Source organism: Polypterus senegalus, chromosome 4 (assembly GCF_016835505.1).
Source record: "Polypterus senegalus isolate Bchr_013 chromosome 4, ASM1683550v1, whole genome shotgun sequence".
Classification (NCBI taxonomy): Eukaryota; Metazoa; Chordata; class Cladistia; order Polypteriformes; family Polypteridae; genus Polypterus; species Polypterus senegalus.
In genome coordinates this window covers 1613788-1631510 of record NC_053157.1, presented here as the reverse complement: position 1 = coordinate 1631510, position 17723 = coordinate 1613788, and the positions used below count along the sequence as shown (strand labels likewise).

At 47.0% G+C, this 17723-nt stretch overlaps 1 protein-coding gene across 1 annotated transcript; it reads right to left on the bottom strand.

Moving 5' to 3' along the window:
* Window positions 1-2745: 2745 nt before the first annotated feature.
* On the bottom strand, window positions 2746-16581 carry LOC120527074 (calcium-binding protein P-like). Its single transcript, XM_039750120.1, has 12 exons — window positions 16482-16581; window positions 14018-14082; window positions 13852-13944; window positions 12498-12548; window positions 10979-11236; window positions 9568-9621; window positions 8852-9013; window positions 7844-7900; window positions 6348-6449; window positions 6179-6223; window positions 3670-3708; window positions 2746-3540 (listed from the first exon to the last, which is right to left on the bottom strand). The coding sequence occupies exons 2-12, from the start codon at window positions 14069-14071 to the stop codon at window positions 2998-3000; spliced, it is 1458 nt and encodes a 485-aa protein (XP_039606054.1). The 5' UTR covers window positions 14072-14082; window positions 16482-16581; the 3' UTR covers window positions 2746-2997.
* Between the last annotated feature and the right edge of the window lie 1142 nt (window positions 16582-17723).

Below are 17723 nucleotides of genomic sequence, written 5' to 3'. Positions count from 1 at the left end.
TCATCAAGGTTCATAACCCCTAACTCGTACCCGTGTCTGTGAGCCACAATGGTGTTAAAGGCACTGGACAAATGAAAGACCATAGTCCTGACCAGATGGGAGTCGGATCTGCAGAGCATGGAAGCATCTTTGACATCTACATGACCTGGTGGCCAAACCGCAGAAGATCACGATGGTCCTTGGCCAGGGCTTCGAGCTTTATCAGGACCAATTCTCTGAAAGGTCTTCATAAGAGAGGAAGGGAAGACAACTGGTCTAAAGTTCTTAAACTGGAACCCTCCTTCATTGGCACTGGGGCCACACATGAAGTTTTCCTACAAAGTCAGGAAAAGGGAGAAGAGGTGCTGTGGGACCCCACCGAGCTGCACCATGGGGTCGATTCAGAATGAAATGAACAAGCAACAGCCTGCCTGATTACCCACACATTCAGATTAGAAAATGAGGTCACGTGTGATGCTCAGCTTCTCATTAGCGGCCACATTTCTGTTCACCAAGTGTCACCTGTAACTCTTCACAATTAGCTCTGGTGGGACTTCACACAACACTTGATAGCAGAGGTCTGCTTCTGGACCCTACCATTTATCTGTATGCCGATTGGTAGTCGCTGTATGTAAATGAAGCCAACTGACTAAAGGACGTGCTCTCAATACCAGGAGCAGGTGGGACTCCACCCGTAGGTCTAAATAAAGGGCGGCCATGTTTGGAGCTCATATGTAATGAAAGGCTTTATTTAGTATTTTTTAGCAACAGCCTTGATTTTCTTCACCTCACTCCACATCTGATCAGCAGAGACAGACAAACTGGGAACTGGGAGTGGGGTTGAGACCACCGATGTCTTGTAATTGGAAAGAAACCCACCATAAGGTAAAGGGATGAGTGAACACGGGATACGTTATGGATGTCGAAGTAAGAAAGTTACTGAATGTGGTTTATGTGGTGTGAGGGACGACGCACCTACCTGGATAGGCATCCCAGTTGGGCTGGGGACAAAGTTCCTTACCTGGACAGAAGGCCAGCCCATTGGAAGCTCAAGAGGAAAGCCTGGGTGTCCCCTAGCCCAGCCAGGAAGATGGAACAGGGTATGCTGGCATCCTAGCAGGGTCAGACTGATAGAAGAACCAGGGAGACACATCCCCAAAATATGTTAGGTGGCAGCCTACCTGTATAGACACCCATAAGGCATGCTGGGAACTGTAGTCCCATGGCACAGCCTTGTTGGAATCTGGAGGGGCCACCAGAGGGTGCTATGAGGGTTTGAGATCCTTACTTTAGGGGACTTCCACTTGACCCTGAAGTGCTTCTGTCAGGCTGTGCCCAAGTGAAGGCAGCACTCACGGGTTTTAGATAAGGGAAGCCACTCGACATTGTCCAGGTGACTTGGAGTCAGGAGAGGAGCCGGACAACACTGGCTTGGGAGGAGTGGAAGAAAGAAAGAAAGAAAGAAAGAAAGAAAGAAAGAAAGAAAGAAAGAAAGAAAGAAAAGGAAAGGATATTTGTGATGACCCCACATGTAAGAAGCTTGGTGTGAAGTACTCCTGTTACGCCCCCTACTGGTCACAGTGGGTAGAATAAAAAAGGCAGGAATCCAAAATGGCACCAAGATTGCTAACAGAAGATGGAGGTCTGGTGGAGCTCATTTACTTAAGCTGAGCCTTAGTGCCAAGCAGCGGGACTTTGCTGTTGTAGCTCTTTCATTTTAAAGAGTTTTCATTTGTTGTGGGCTGACAAAGCTCTGATGGTCTGAGACAGACCTGAGTGTCATCTGCAAAAAGAAACGATAACCCGTAAGCCCAAGGGTCCCAATCACATGGCCAAGGGGCAGCAAGTCAATACAGAAGATAAGAAGGCTGAGAGCAGAGCCACGAGGAACCCCTCATGTGATTGGCATGACCAAGACAGATGGCACTTACACCAGTGGAGGGAAGTGCCCCCCATATTCCACTGTGATAAGCCCCCAACCCTTATAACACAGCATCCAGTGACTAATGGACACCCTATGGTGGTCCTCCCCTGTACAGTGGCATTGGTGGACCCTGGGCACCCACCCAGAACCCCCTGATGGTAGACCCACCTCTGGCTGCACTGTAGGGAAGTCCAGTTTCTAAAGGTGCTTAGCTTTGTGCTTTGTTAGTTCCATTCCCGGCTTTGAAAAATCATTTTTTTTAATCTTCCACTCCTTTATCAATTTGTGGCGTGCCAGTTAACATCCCTGGCAGGATGGCAAGTGTGCTTTGCTCGCCTGGACTATCCTGTGGCTCGTCGCTCGATTACTTGAGACTGCAGCTGCTGGGGGCGGGGCCTCCACCATCTCAGATTACTCAGCCAATCACGAAGCTCTTGTATCTCAATGGGTGAAAGTGACAGGTTACACTGCCAGGCTGACGTGTGTAGAATTCACCTGCCGCCTTTTTCATATTCATTCGTTCATTTTTGAACCCAGTTAATCCAAACGGGGACTTGCACACATCAGACGCCGTCACACACACGTGCACTTAGCGGGCAGTCAAAGAGCTCGGGGGGGTTGATGTAGCGCACTGACCCTCTTTTTCTCCCCCTTAAACAGATCATCGGAAGGGAAGCCCGGCTAATGTGGCATCAACTTCCTGTCCAGACCCCGCCCTCCTAATGACCTCACGGACCCGCCTCTTCTTGCACACCACCTATAAGAGCCCCGCCCCTCTCTCGTACGCCGAGGGTCCCCAGCCCCTTCTCGCTGTCTTCTCTCGTCATCACAGACACACAAAGTGCTTTCAGATCCTTTTATTTAAATAATCGTCCCCAGCTCCCCGTACTGTACAGTAACATACTGCAGCTTAATGGCCAACATGGCGTCAGGTTGAGAACTACAGAGAGACGCCAAGTCATTCAGCAGGATTAAAGGAAGAAGAACAGGAGGACATACACAGGGGGGACCATTCAGTCCATCAAGCCTGTCAGGGTGGGCTCATCGAGGACCGAGTGGAAGAGCACAACGGTGAGAGCCACGTTGGCGCATCTCTACGGGTGTAGGTAGAAGTTTGCTGTGTAGTCGTCAAGGTCGGGCATCTCCACCTCTGGCGGTGTGGGAGCTTGTGCCTTTGGCACGGTGGCAGGGTCGGGCGCCGCAGTTGGGGATTTTTTACCAATGGTGTCCTGAGTGCTTCCTGGGGCAAATGACTGCACGGTGCCCTCAGGTGGCACGGGGCCATCCAGCAGGACCCCATCGGGTGTCATGTTGGGCAGTTTCATTTGAGGTGAAGGCTGCTGGCCTCCCTGAGCCGGGACTGCTCCTTCAGTCTTAGGTGGCATGTTTCCTTGACCAATGGGAATGACTTCAGGGATGGTGGGGCTGCCGCCTTGACCGACTGGTATCGGCAGCTTGACCTCAGGGAGGACTCCAGGCTGGGTTCCTTGCGCTGTCGGGATGCCTCCTGCTACTGGCACGGTGCCCCCTACTGCTGGTCCACTTCCAACAAAGTTGGGGAAGCCACCTCCAAAGGTGGGCGTGGCAAAGCCAGGGATGAAGCCAGCCATGGGAGGGGACATATCTCCAGCTGACTGCTGTTAAGAGAGAGAGAGAGAGGAAACAGAGAAGAGATGTTGGCATCTTCATAAACTCAATGCCAGCTCACATATGGTGGCACCTCACTGGCGATTAAAGAGCCCTCAGGACTGATAAAATGGCCGTACCTGCATCTCTTCAGAACTGACGCTCCCAATGGCACCAGCCTGGAATGACAGAAAAAAAAACAACTCAGTAATGGGCAGTGCCCGCCGTCTGTTAAGGTGGAAAGGCAGCTACTGGGTTACGAGTCAGCTGCTTCTGCAACACAGAAACTGAATAGAAAAGACCCCCTTAATTGGCTAAAGACCAACCTTCATGGTAAAGTTCTTAATCAGAGGTCTGAGGTGGGCACATGGTGCCAATGTGCTCCACAATTGTAAACTAACTTCATCTTCACCTCTTTTGGAATCAGTTAGTTGTGGAGTTGCCAGCTGCATTGATGTGTGTTTTATTTTTGGTGATCCTGTTTTTCCTTTCCACGTCCATAAAGGCTGAATGGCAATCATGTGTGAGGACGAGTGTGAGTGTGTGGGTGGGCACAGTGATGGACGGGCTTCTCATCCAGAGATGGTCCCTGCCTTACACTCAGCAACAGTGGCATTGTGGCATCAAAAGTCTGGAGGGGCCACAGAGACCCGGGAGAGAGGTGCTGTGAAAGGGGGCGGAGTCATCTTGAGAAGGCGGAGCCCAAGCAGTAGCTGTGTGTGTGTGTGTGTGTGTGTGTGAGTGTGTGTGAGTGTGTGTGTCTGAGGGAGACAGAGATGGACGATGAAGCAGCAGCACTTATGAGACCAGCTCCAGGGAAAGATCCTGGCTGGGATCGTGTAAGACGGAGCTGCCAGCGTGAATGTGTGGGCACCGGACTTGGCAGAGCCACCTGGAAGGAGCCATGAGAGTGCAAGGGAGAGACACGGCACTTCATGACACTTTAGGCTGTCAGCACCCATGATGAGAAAATATCAGAAAGGTAATGGACACGATCAATGACAACTACTGCAAAACAGCAAAATGTCCAACTTCACATTCTCTTTAAGTCAAACCAATGGGTGACTGTAAAGGACTCGAGTGTAACCCAAAGACAGATGAGAGGCGCTGGGCACAAAAATAAAAAAAATGAAAAAAAAAAAACAGTTCATATTCTTAGAGGGAAGAAGTGGCATCCAGCAGTTGACAACGATGACTGACTGAGCCCTCGTATGTGTGTGTGAGTGGTGTGTGTGTGTATTCACCCTGTGTAGGAATTACACCTGCCGTGCACACTGTGCTTGATGGGAGAGACACCGGCGCCCTGTGACTCAGCTGAAGGTAAAGCAGCTTTATATGATGGAGACTCCAAGTGGGCAATGGAGGGGGTCCTCAAAGTGGGGTGGACTGGCCGGTTACAGGACTCAGCCTTCTGCTAGGAGAGCCTACGGGAAGGGACGGGGCAACAGCAGCAGGAATTGACAAAAACTAGAGACACAAAAGGCACTATATGATAGATAGATAGATAGATAGATAGATAGATAGATAGATAGATAGATAGATAGATAGATAGATAGAGTGAAAGGCACTATATAATAAGATAGATAGATAGATAGATAGATAGATAGATAGATAGATAGAGTGAAAGGCACTATATAATAAGATAGATAGATAGATAGATAGATATATAGATAGATAGATAGATAGATAGAGTGAAAGGCACTATATAATAAGATAGATAGATAGATAGATAGATAGATAGATAGATAGATAGATAGATAGATAGATAGATAGAAAGATAGATAGAGTGAAAGGCACTATATGATAGATAGATAGATAGATAGATAGATAGATAGATAGATAGATAGATAGATGTGAAAGGCACTACAGTATATAATAGATAGATAGATAGATAGATAGATAGATAGATAGATAGATAGATAGATAGAAATGTTGCCATAATTTGTGAAAGGCGCTATATAAGCCAGAGAGAGGAGACTTTCCTCAGCTGGCTGACTCAACATCGCCCTCTAGTGATGCCACTTCATGTGTCTCTGTACCCATCTCTCACAAATGGACAAACAGGTAGAAGTGAAAGGCACTATATTGCAGCTCCTGTTCATTGATGTGCAGGTCAGTGGTGGCAGCGAGGGGTCGTCCTGCACTTTGGTGTCACTGTGAGTTGGCAGTACGGCATTTCAGTAGGTTTGAACCTGTAAGCCAAGCTGCTGTGAAAGTTGCTATATAGAAATAAACCAAATTGAGTTTTATGTTTTCCCCTTTTCTTTTTGTCTGTATTTTTAAATGATGTTTAGCCTGATGAATGGCTGATTATGTTGATTCACTTGTTTACTTATTGTTCTTATTTATTTCAAAGGATATATTTCTATATTATTGGCACAAATGGGTATCAGCAGTGATGTAAAAGGCGCTATATAATAAGTGGGTCTGCTAAAGGTCCTCCTTTTGTTAAGTGACTCTTGGTCACATTACTGGCCACCACACCCCCACACTTCTGCTTCCTGTCCTCCCTGGGCAGCTGCAGGTCTTCAAGTCGGCCATCTTTGGACTCCAGAACTGCCCTGGGGGTCTCGTGGCCAGCTGGGCCCCTGTCTGTTTTCACGATGGCCTCCTCGCTACACTCGCACCTACGCTTACAGCAGGACTTACCATGACGCCGGTCTGGAGAGGAAAGTAGACAAGCTGAGGGAACATCTGTAAGGACAAGAAGGCCACGGAGTTAAGAAGAGCGAGTCACGCAGCCCAGAGGCCAGACGCTCAGTCAAAGGCGCTATATAAATTGATATTATTATTATTATTATTATTATGAAAAGCTCACCGACTGAGATGGCTGCTGCTGCGGGGGCTGCTGCTCCAGGCCCGGCTGGACGGGCTGTGGTGGGAATGATGCTGGCAGAAGGAGGCCATACCCAGAGAACTGCTAAAGTCAAAGAAGAAGGGAAAATGGATTTGAAATAAAGAGAAGAACGTGAACAAAATCAACAATATAACAAACACGTCCATTGGTCTTTTTTTAGATTATTTCCGTAATATTTTGAGTTCAGTGTCACAGAATACTGGAGCCCATCCTGACGGCACTGAGTTTAAGGTAGGAACCAGTCCTGGCTGGGAAGCCATTCATTATTTTTATGTAGTGCCCTTCACTGCCTACAGGCCCCCCCACAGTACAGTTCTGGAGACCCCTCCTTGCTGGCGACTCAGAAAGTATTCAGCAGATAACAAAATCTGATGCCATCCAAAATGGTGCTCTAAAGTGGCTCAATGTGCCCACAACTGTGTCTATCGGTTTAAAATGAATGTAAAGAATTAAAAGGCATTAAGAATACAGAAAACGCACAGGCAGTGCGGTGTGGTGGGTCAGGCTTTGGACTGCAGACCCTGAGGTGGTGGGTTCAAATCCCACTACTGACACCATAGTGTGACCCTCAGCAGGTCACTTCACCTTCCTGGGCTCCCATCAGAAAGCTAACAGAAATGTAACCAGCTGTACCACAAATGGAATAAGTCACCTTGGACAAAGGCGTCAGCCACATAAGTAAATGAAAAATAATTCAATGACTAGAAACATGTGGACCCCCAGTCCTCACAAGATCAGGGTTCTCACCCTAGTAGTTTGTGAGTGCCAGTAGGTGGCAGTGCTGTGGTCTCATTTTATTTTCCCTGCCTATCACTAAATTGGCTTCTGCAATTTGCTTGACGCTCGGCAGATGTCGCCGCTCTTCTTTTTCTTTCTGCAGTGTCACCTTCTCGATCAGATTCCCTAAGCAGGTTGTTGTGGGAAAGATGCAAACCCTGGTAACTCTGCCGAGGTTGCCGGCAACCACATCTGTTTGGCATCACCAGCACAGATCACGTCATAAGCTTTCCATTAAGACCAGGATTAAGGTGCCAGTCCTGGTGGTTCATGGGTAATCTTGTGGCAAACGGACACAACCCTTAACATTTTATACACCAAGATCATTTATCTGAATCTGAAATGCATTCCTAAAGAAGGTACATTGTCTTTTCACGTGACCTTTGGGGGTCATCAGCAGTTTTCAATGACATAGTGATTGGACCCTGAAAGGGGCTGCAAGGGATCTGAGGAACAGAAATTATGAGAGGGATTCTGAAATGGATTTCCTTGCAGTTTTCATCTTTGACTCTTTCAAGAAATAAGGCTGCCATCTACAGGCAGACACCTTCAGTTTAAAAGTTAACTACGAAAAACCTGAGCTGCTTTTAGGAAAGTAAAATCAAACTGCAGATTGCAGGCGACGGGACCACCAACTCCTACTTGAGGGCAACGAGGGACAGAAAACTCACGGCACTTACCTGCTGCTTGGCCGTCTGAGGTGGAATAACCGGAACAAAGCCAAAGGTGGGGAACATCTGGAAAGGAAAGAGAAACACATCTGAGCCACTCGCTTTCATTTATTTGACCCGTCACCCACCCAACCGCCCCTCAAGACCCCAGGCTGCTGCTTTGTTTTTTTACAAGACAGACTTTCATCTTCTTAATGGCTGTCCTGTACGCTACCCATGGCAAGGGGCAACAGTGGCTAGGCCCGCACAAAAGTGGGCTCTTGAGAGCAACCTGCAGAATGTAGTGGGACACGGCCTGAGGGGGGTCAGTGGTGACAGGTGGGACAACAGTGGCTTGACCAGCACAAAAGTGAATAAGAATAAGGGACATCAGGCAGGCTGGACACTTGATGGCCCTCTGCTGTTAGAGAAGGGAACTGGTATTGACTGGTAGTGACAGAAACGGGCATCAGTGGAGGGACAAAAGGCACAAAACAAGAAGTAGATTGGAAAGAGAAACAGCTGTAGTAGACAGACTGATAGGCATGAGATAGACAGACAGACATGAAAGGCACTATATAACAGGCACTATATGAGGGGTACACAGATGAACAGGTTGTGGTTGGCACTGAAGGGTGCCCTGCACTGTGGACACAGATGTCACTGAGGGTTTTATTGCCCAGCAGTTTAATTTGCAAAGAATTATAAGACAAGCTATTTCAAAAGGCGCTATATAGAAATGCACAAGTCTGTGCTTCACTTCTTTTCTCTTCTCTTTTTGTCCTCATCTAAATTTCAGCTTTTCAGCAGTTTTGTGAGATTTCATTATTTTTCATTCCAGAGTGTTTCTGCTTTTGCCCTCATTCATTTTAAGGCAGCTGCCCACACTAAGAGAGGTTGGCTCACATTGGCACCCCGGTGCTGGCATAGCAGCCAGGTCTGACTTCATTAACTGTAAGGCGTCCCTTTTGATGTTGCCCACCTCACCCCCCCGCCCCCAGGTGTTTTCTCCCTGGTTTGGCCCATCTTAAGCCTTACCTGTGGCTGCTGGCCGGGGACAGGCAGGTGGCCCTGTGCACTGGGCGTCTGGCCCGGCTGGTTCAATTGGGTGCCTTGGCCTGGCTGTTGGACTTGCTGTCCTGGTACCACTGGGGCTTGTGGTGTGGCTGGCACTGGCACATTACCTGCTGTGGGCAAAGCCTGGAAGAAAATGCAAATAAAGGTTTAGTTCTGCAACATTTTAGCAAATCTAGATCTATATAGATAGATGTGAAAGGCACAATATAATAAATAGATAATAATAATAATAAATAATAATACATTGTATTTATATAGCACCTTTCCCGTGCTCAAGGTGCTTAATAGATAGATAGATAGATTGATAGATAGATAGATAGATAGATAGATAGATAGATAGATAGATAGATAGATAGATAGATGAAAGGCACTATATAATAGATAGATAGATAGATAGATAGATAGATAGAGAGAGAGAGAGATAAATAGATAGAGAGAGATAGATAGATAGATAGATAGATAGATAGATAGAGAGAGATAGATAGATAGATAGATAGATAGATAGATAGATAGATAGATACATAGATAGATAGATAGATAGATAGAGTGAAAGGCGTTATATAATAGATAGATAGATAGATAGATAGATAGATAGATAGATAGATAGATAGATAGAGTGAAAGGCGTTATATAATAGATAGATAGATAGATAGACAGTCGCTCCTGTGGTCTCTTACCGGTGACTGCTGATCTGGCCCGTGTGCTAACAGGTATGGTGCGTCGTACTCGTACTGAAAAGAAGAAGAGTGAAGGTGAGACAATGATGACACAGTAGACCACAATGTCAAAGTGGGCCTGCACAGGTAAATTCAAAGGGGGTTTGTGTTCCATTTTACTTTCCTCTTTTTCATTTTCAGACCCTCTGGTTGCAGTCAAGTCTTTCTCAGCCCAGTGGCGGCAGTGCAGATGATGGCCTTGTTGACGTCACTGTCTTATTACAGAAGTCATAAAGAGTTCTGTCCAGCCAAACATAAATTCTTTGGTCTGAGTCTGTAAGCCCACCTAAACACGGAGAGGCGCTGCAGCTCCCATACAGAGGGGACTAAGAGTCATACCAAGATACTATTATCTGAAATTGTGCAGCAAAGTATCAGATTCTGAATTCCATTATTATTATTATTATTATTATTATTATTATTATTATTATTATTATTATTGTTATTATTATTATATACTTGTGATACCTGCGCTCCATCTACTGGTGGCTGTGAGAATTACAATACATGAAAAGTACCTAAATACTGTAAATCGACTGCAAAGTAATGTCGGCGCCCGGACACATTTAACAAGCAGGTCTCCACGGGGTGCCAATGCGTGATTACAGCATAAGTAAAGCCCACGTTATTTGCAGTAGGCGATTACAGCAAACAGAAGTTCATCCTTCAGAACTCAACGCCACAGGAGCGCACAACACGACAGACACACGACGGGGAGGCTGCGTCGATCAAAGACGGGTGAGGTGGCAGCAGGTACTCGATTGGAAACATTTATGAAAGCTAACGGGCGCGCGCTTCTGACATCAAGAGGGATAAACCACCCGCCGCCGAGCCCACCCCAACAACCCCGAAGGCTCCGTGGGCTTCGACCGGAACTCTATGGCCACTGGTACGGAGCAACAACGGTTCGGTTTTGAGAACTGCACTACGAATTAATCCCAAGGAAGACGACCCCGAGGGCAGCCTAACCGGTTTAGGATAAAAATGCGATGCACTAAAGCCCCCCACAGGGACCCTTTGGATCGAACCACACGGAGGCGGATGGGCAGAACAGCTGACTCTGCAACTGCGCGGGACAAGCGCTATTAAAGAAGGGGTTTAGGACTTGTTAGAGCCCCTGCTGGGTGGCATCGCGGGTCTTCCCTAAACACAGCCAAACCCTAAAGTGTCACGCAGACAAGCAGTAGGGCCGCCAGGACCACGACCTATACTAGGGAGCGCTCACACGGAGACTCATTGAAGTTTCTTCATTTTTACTCTTGTTCTTTTCTACCAAGAAATTTTAAGAGTTTCTCATTTTATGAATGCCATCTGTGTCAGTGAGTAGTAGTGAATGTGCCATTCTATGTGGGCACTGAGTCCATTGGCTCACCTGCTGCTCCCAACCTGGCTGAGCTTCAATCAGCTGGAAATGTGGAGGCATCTGAGGAGGAAGCTGTGGGTTCAATGGTGGCGTCAGGACTGATGGCAACTGAGGGGGCAATTGAGGGGGCAGCTGGGAGGGCACCTGGGATGGCTGCTGCGGAGGGAGCATTGATGGAGCCTGTCCGTGAGGCACTTGTGGAAGCTGCTGGGCCGGATTCATGGGGGCCCCGGGCTGCAAATCCGGAAAGTTCAGTTGATGAAAGAGCTGAGGAGGAGAGAAAATGGCATTAATAGAAGGGGCACTTGTGGGGGGTACAGAGAAGAAAATACAACATTGGCATTAAACCTGAAGCCTTCAGGAACTGGGCACACATACTGAAGTTCCCTGTGGGGATTAATAAAGCAATATCTATCTATTATATAGCACCTATCATATCTAGCTATCTATTAATATTTGCTGTGCACCATCTGTTAGAATGAAAAATGTTATGCATTTTATTTCTACATGCCTTACAAAATAATTTCCAACAATGAATACCTGAATGTGCCCCAGAAAGACATAAATCAGCTTATATTTCTGTCTATATCTATCAATCTAGATAGACAGATAGATAGATAGATAGATAGATAGATAGATAGATAGATGAAAGGCACTATATAATAGATAGATAGATAGATAGAGTGAAAGGCACTATATAATAGATAGATAGATATATAGAGTGAAAGGCACTATATAATAGATAGATAGATAGATAGATAGATAGATAGATAGATAGATAGAGTGAAAGGCACTATATAATAGATAGATAGATAGATAGATAGATAGATAGATAGATAGATAGATAGAGTGAAAGGCACTATATAATAAAGAGGTAAATAGAGTGCAGTCTGCCACCTAGTGGATTTTTTTTTTTTTACATTTTCCAATTCCATCCATTTTATGAGCTCACTCAGGGGTGCGGGTAGCACTGACCTATAATGGCATCACTGAGCACATGACAGCAGTCAGTCCTTGATGGGATGCCAGTCTGCCACCTGGCACACTCTGAACGAGCCAATTCCAACTATCAACAAAGCCTCACATTGTCCATCCATTATCCAACCCGCTATATCCTAACACAGGGTCACGGGGTCTGCTGGAGCCAATCCTAGCCAGCACAGGGTGCAAGGCATGAACAAACCCCAGGCAGAGCGCCAGCCCATCGCAGGGCACACTCACATACATCAAGTACACACAAAGCACAATTTAGAATCGCCAATGCACCTCACCTGCATGTCTTTGGACTGCGGGAGGAAACCCACGCAGACACGGGGAGAACATGCAGACGCCACACAGGGAGGACCCAGGAAGCAAACTCTTAAGGGTCTCCTAACTGCGAGGCAGCAGCGCTACCACTGCTCCACGTTGCTGCCCCGCCTCACATTGTACTTTCAGACTTCTTTAGGGGGACAGGCTTGCAGGGCGTCATATTAGAAAGTGTCCCTCAGTGCTTTTTAAGGTGACGTGCTGGTTTTTCGCCACTTACCTCTGGATAATGTTGCATCAAGCTCTTGTAACGGGCAATGTCTCTCATCATCTAGAGTGAGGAAATCAACAGATGACTTTTAGAAAGATGGCACTCGGCTGCACGATGTTCTAACCCATATGCCCACCTCCCATCCATCCCCGGATGAAATCTGTTCATTTGTAGGACACCTAAGTCGCTCCACAAGCCTCAGTAAAATGAGGTGCTGGGTCCATTTTACTAATCGACTCCTCTAGAAATCACAGTACCACTACATTGGCAAAGGGGGCCCCATTGTTTCTACCACCAGCCTGGACTGATGGACGGCACACAAGAGATACCAGTCAAGACAATGGAAAGCAGAGATGAGATGCCCACGTTAATAACGGCAGCTGGATTGGGATGCCAGTCTATAAGAGGGCACACTCACCTACAGTGGGATTTGGTTTCCTGTTCCTGTCCAAATAATTTCAAGCAGAGGTGGGTGCTAAACACAAGGTGGGCCGAGAGGCTACTTGTTTATTACTTTTAATCACTCTTCAATATCTACACACAAGGCAGGAGCTAACCTGGCCCACCTCAGTGCCCACTCAGGCCCTCTGCCACAGAAGTAAGTTTGAATTGTCAATCAATCCAAGCAGTATGTCTATGGAGAAGTTTGAGGAAATCCTGTAGACATGGAGAGAGCGAGAACAGTCTACATGGACTCGGCCCTGACCTGGGGCTTAAAGCCATAAACCTGCGTCAGTGAGGTAGCAGCACTAACCACTGTGCCGTCAAGCAGCTCAACGGAGCCACTGACAAATCAATGGAGTCCCTGCAAGGCTTAAAGAATGAGATACTGAAGAGCATCCGCGCCCTCATGTGGACATCTGACGTACTGCAGTCACTGCTCTTCCTCACTTGCTATGTATTATCAGTCCTTGCTGGTCATCTTATCCGTATTGTCACTCCTGTCATTGAGCTGCCATCCATCAACCGAGGGTCTGAGAGTCAAAACACAAATCCTAAGGCAAGCAACACAACTTAATGACTCTCATCGGCCACTATGGACAGAGGGGCTCACCCTGCGGTGGGACAGTCAAAGTCCCCCTCACTAAAAAAAAATATTTGATTGTCTAGTAGACCAGTAGAAGAAAATCAAATCAACACACAAATGACCCCCCAAACCAGTGCTTGAGGTGGTGGCACTCTGTTGAACATTCGATAGAAGAGCATTGAGATGGGGGTCCCCTCGAGCCCCACAATACACTGGCCTGCTAATAAAAGGTGCCGGTGCTCCCAAGTCAAGCTCTGCTTCAAGTCTGTCAAATGAAATCATTAGTGAATGATGGACCTGCGCCCCTCCAAACCCAAACCCCAACCCGAATCCTACCTCCTGGCTGATGGTCGCCAGGGCAGGAATGCCCGGATGCTGCGGCTGCTGCTGGAGTTGGATCTGCTGCTGCATCTGCTGGTAGACCTGCATCTGGAAAAAAAGAACGTTTGGTCAGCAACGGTACAGAGGAAGAGGGCAACGACAGAGGCAGTAGGGCACTTACTGGCATGGCCCACGTGGTGCCGAGGGCACAGATGAGCAGGATGGCTGCTTTCATGACTGGTTGAGCTGCAAGGAGAGACACAAAAAACAATGAGAGGGCTCTGGTCAAGCAGAGGGTCATGATGGAGACCACCAGTCTGTAAGGCTGGCAGTGAGGATTATGGTAGAGTTAGGAAAGAGTAGTGAGAATAATAAAAATAAAGAGAAGGGATGTGGAAAAAATACAAAAAAATACTAATTATCCACCTTAACTAAAGGCCAAGTGTCTGTGTGTCTGTGTATCTTTCTGTCTGCCTAGTTCCTGCAGATGGTGCAGACCAAACATTAGCAGTGACATGTAACAGAGAAATAGGCACGTGTCGATTTAATGTTCTATTATATTAAGGATCTGCCTTTCATGTCTATCTATCTATCTATCTATTATATAGTGCCTTTCATGTCTATCTATCTATCTATTATATAGCGCCTTTCATGTCTATCTATCTATCTATCTATTATATAGCGCCTTTCATGTCTATCTATCTATCTATCTATTATATAGCGCCTTTCATGTCTATCTATCTATCTATCTATCTATTATATAGCGCCTTTCATGTCTATCTATCTATCTATCTATCTATCTATCTATCTATCTATCTATTATATAACGCCTTTCATGTCTATCTATCTATCTATCTATCTATGTATCTATGTATTATATAGCGCCTTTCATGTCTATCTATCTATCTATCTATCTATCTATCTCACACCGATGAGCACACGTTAGTCAGAAGTTGACTTTTCTCTCTTCAAGTGACACTAATGACCCTCTAAATCTTTCAATCTCCACTCCACCTTCTGTCACTCATGCATCAAGCCCCGCCCAGCTAGCTGTACTTTTGAACACATCTAGCCCCGCCCAGCTATCTGCCACTCAAACCTCTAGCCCCACCCCTCATGTCCCTCGTCCTCCTCCTCCCCCTCCTCTTTATAATTTCTCAGTAATTTTTGTTGTGTGAATTTATGAAAATATTTTCTGACTTTTTTTTTTAGGTAAGGAAAACAGAAGTTCAGAGGTGAGGCATTAATACTCGCTCATCATGGCACCAAAGACTGGCATTGTGTTGCATATTGATTAGCACATGTACATGTAAGTATGTGACAATATGCCCAATAAGACCAATGACTTGACCTTAAAGCTTTGCACTTCAGCTCAGTTGGCCCATTCTTGGAAGGTATGTATGTGACAGATTGGCATGCCAGGCATGGGTTGGTTTCTGTCGTGAAGGCAATGATGCCAGTGTGCCCCCCGCATTAAAGTTAGCAGTTACAGAAAATGAAAGAAGGGTTTGTCGTGGGGTGTGTCACTACCCCGTGTCAAATTACACAAGAGAAAATCGCAGCCCGAGTCACGTTTAACAGCCGAGTGCCATCTTTCTGCACAGTTGTTGTCACCCCTCTTTCTGGAAGCCAATAGGGTGCTGCGTGGCACTCTACGAAGGGTAATCTCTGCCCTTTTCTCGTTTTTCTTTTTCTGTTCTGTTTTCGTGCACTAAAGACGAGACATCAGAGAGACGCCCTTTGCTTCTGAGCACGCGTGTCTCTTACCTCGTCACCACATTCTATGCATTGTACTGCCCGGTGAGTGCTGATTGGTTCTCAATGCCCACATGTAAAGAGGCCACGCCTCCTTCTAATGAGATCATCATACCAGTTTGATTTTACTCGTGCCAGGCACACTCACTGAGAATGTCACATTAGACGATTGTCTTCACGAGAGCATGTCACCAACTGCCACCGACTGGCTAAGATGACATAAATGAACTGCAAGGCCACTGTTGTTAGCTGCTTGTTAGCTCTGACGTACTTTATTTAAAAAGTGCAATGGCGGGCAATGAGAAGAAAGAACAGACCACCTGGTACCAGTGTGGGTCAAGTGGGACAGCTAAACACACAATAAAAATGAAAAGTGACAAAGCATGATAATTAGAAAGCCACCCAGTCCAGTTCAAAGTCACGGGGGACATCTCTGGAAGGACAGCAGCCAAACCCTTAATGGACAAATCGGCCAAAGAAAAAGGAAGGCCGCGGGAGGAGTTCGGATCTTCCGCTAGAATCTGACGTTATTACAAAATAACGAATAAGAACAAACAAATTCCACATTTTACGAGTTCACTGTCACGCTCATCCATCCATTATCAAGCCAGTTGAGGTGTACGGGGTCTTTGAGTTATCCCACCAGCAATGGGCTGAAGATGCCTGTCTGATTGTCCACGTGGATGGAAAACTCAAATACCTGAAGAGAAAGGCAACAGACATCCGAAAGCGAGTCCGAGTCGGGATGGCCAAGCTGTGAAACAGCAGTGCTAACCGCTGAGCCACCCAGCTGCCCCGAGCAACTTTACAATATGCACTGGAAATCCACCAGAGGGCACATCCACAGCCACACCCGATGCCAGTCATGCCAAGCCGAGACGTATGGTTACCTTGGGCGCAAGCTCCGCTGGTGGAGAGATGGAGGGTTGGATTCCGGCGAGCGTCTTCTCTGTCCGTTTGGTCACCTTGAGAGCCCAGGAGACATTTAAAGGCCCCCGTCTGGGCGGAGGAGCCAATCAGGAGCGGGCGAGGCGATGATCTCCTAGACGCTCAGCTTTCACAACACGCAAGAATGAGGAGCCCCAGACAGGCCGTCATTACGTGTAATTGCACCTTGTCGTCTTCCCGTGGCAGGCTGCACGTGCCGCACAACAAACAACAACACGACTTTGCATTCTGAGGCTTTCAGGGGATTTTGTTCCGCCTCGGCGTTGTACAGCTGCTCTCGTTTGCCTTGGGGTTACCAGCAAGATGGGCATGAGGGGGCTGTGGTCCCACACCGAGGAGACTTCATGGCAAATGTTTGGGGTGCCAAAGAAGAAAAGTGAGTGGACGTGACATTCCAGAGGGTGCCCCCTCAAGGCCAATCTGCTGCCCTGCGAAGGAAGGGCAAGCAAAAGGGCGGCCGTTGTGTGTTTCATGAGCTAAGCCATCAAGTCCATGGCTTCCAGATTTGCATCTTCTGTGAAGGAGAGCCTTCTGCTTTTGTCTTAAATGCAATTCTCCTTCGTGTCCACTAGGTGTCCTCACAAACGCTTTCATTGAAGGAATTCTTTCCTTGGAGAATTTTGAAGACCCCCAATTAGGTCCGTCCATCCAGCCTTCCATTTTATGATCCCATTTACATGGCTATAATGAGTCAGTGCCCAGTCTTTGACAGCAAGGCCAGTCCAGCAGAGGGCGCCCTCACTGGCCTGCCAGCCCAGATTCCATCAATCATTATGAGAGCTGCTAAGATGACATCAGGGTTAAGAGGACTGGGTCAGGCACGCGGCAGGGACCAGCAAACCTGGACAGGATGCCAGTCCACTAAAGGACAAGCCCATTGTATCCACTTCACAGCTCTGAGGGTTGCTGCCCTATCACACGGAACTTAAGGGAGGAGCCAACAACCATTAATGAGGCGCCAGTCCACTAGAGGGCACTGTTACAGGACCATTATAACCTCACTCAGCCATCCATTATGAAAGCTGCTTAATCCTGAGGCCTAACCCGTTCACGTATGGCACAAGACAGGAACCGATAAGCCTAGATGGGGACACCAGTCCACTATAGGGTGTGCCCACAACCTCACCCAATATTAACTCACTCATACATGATGAAATCTACGTCATATTTGTGGATTTCTCACC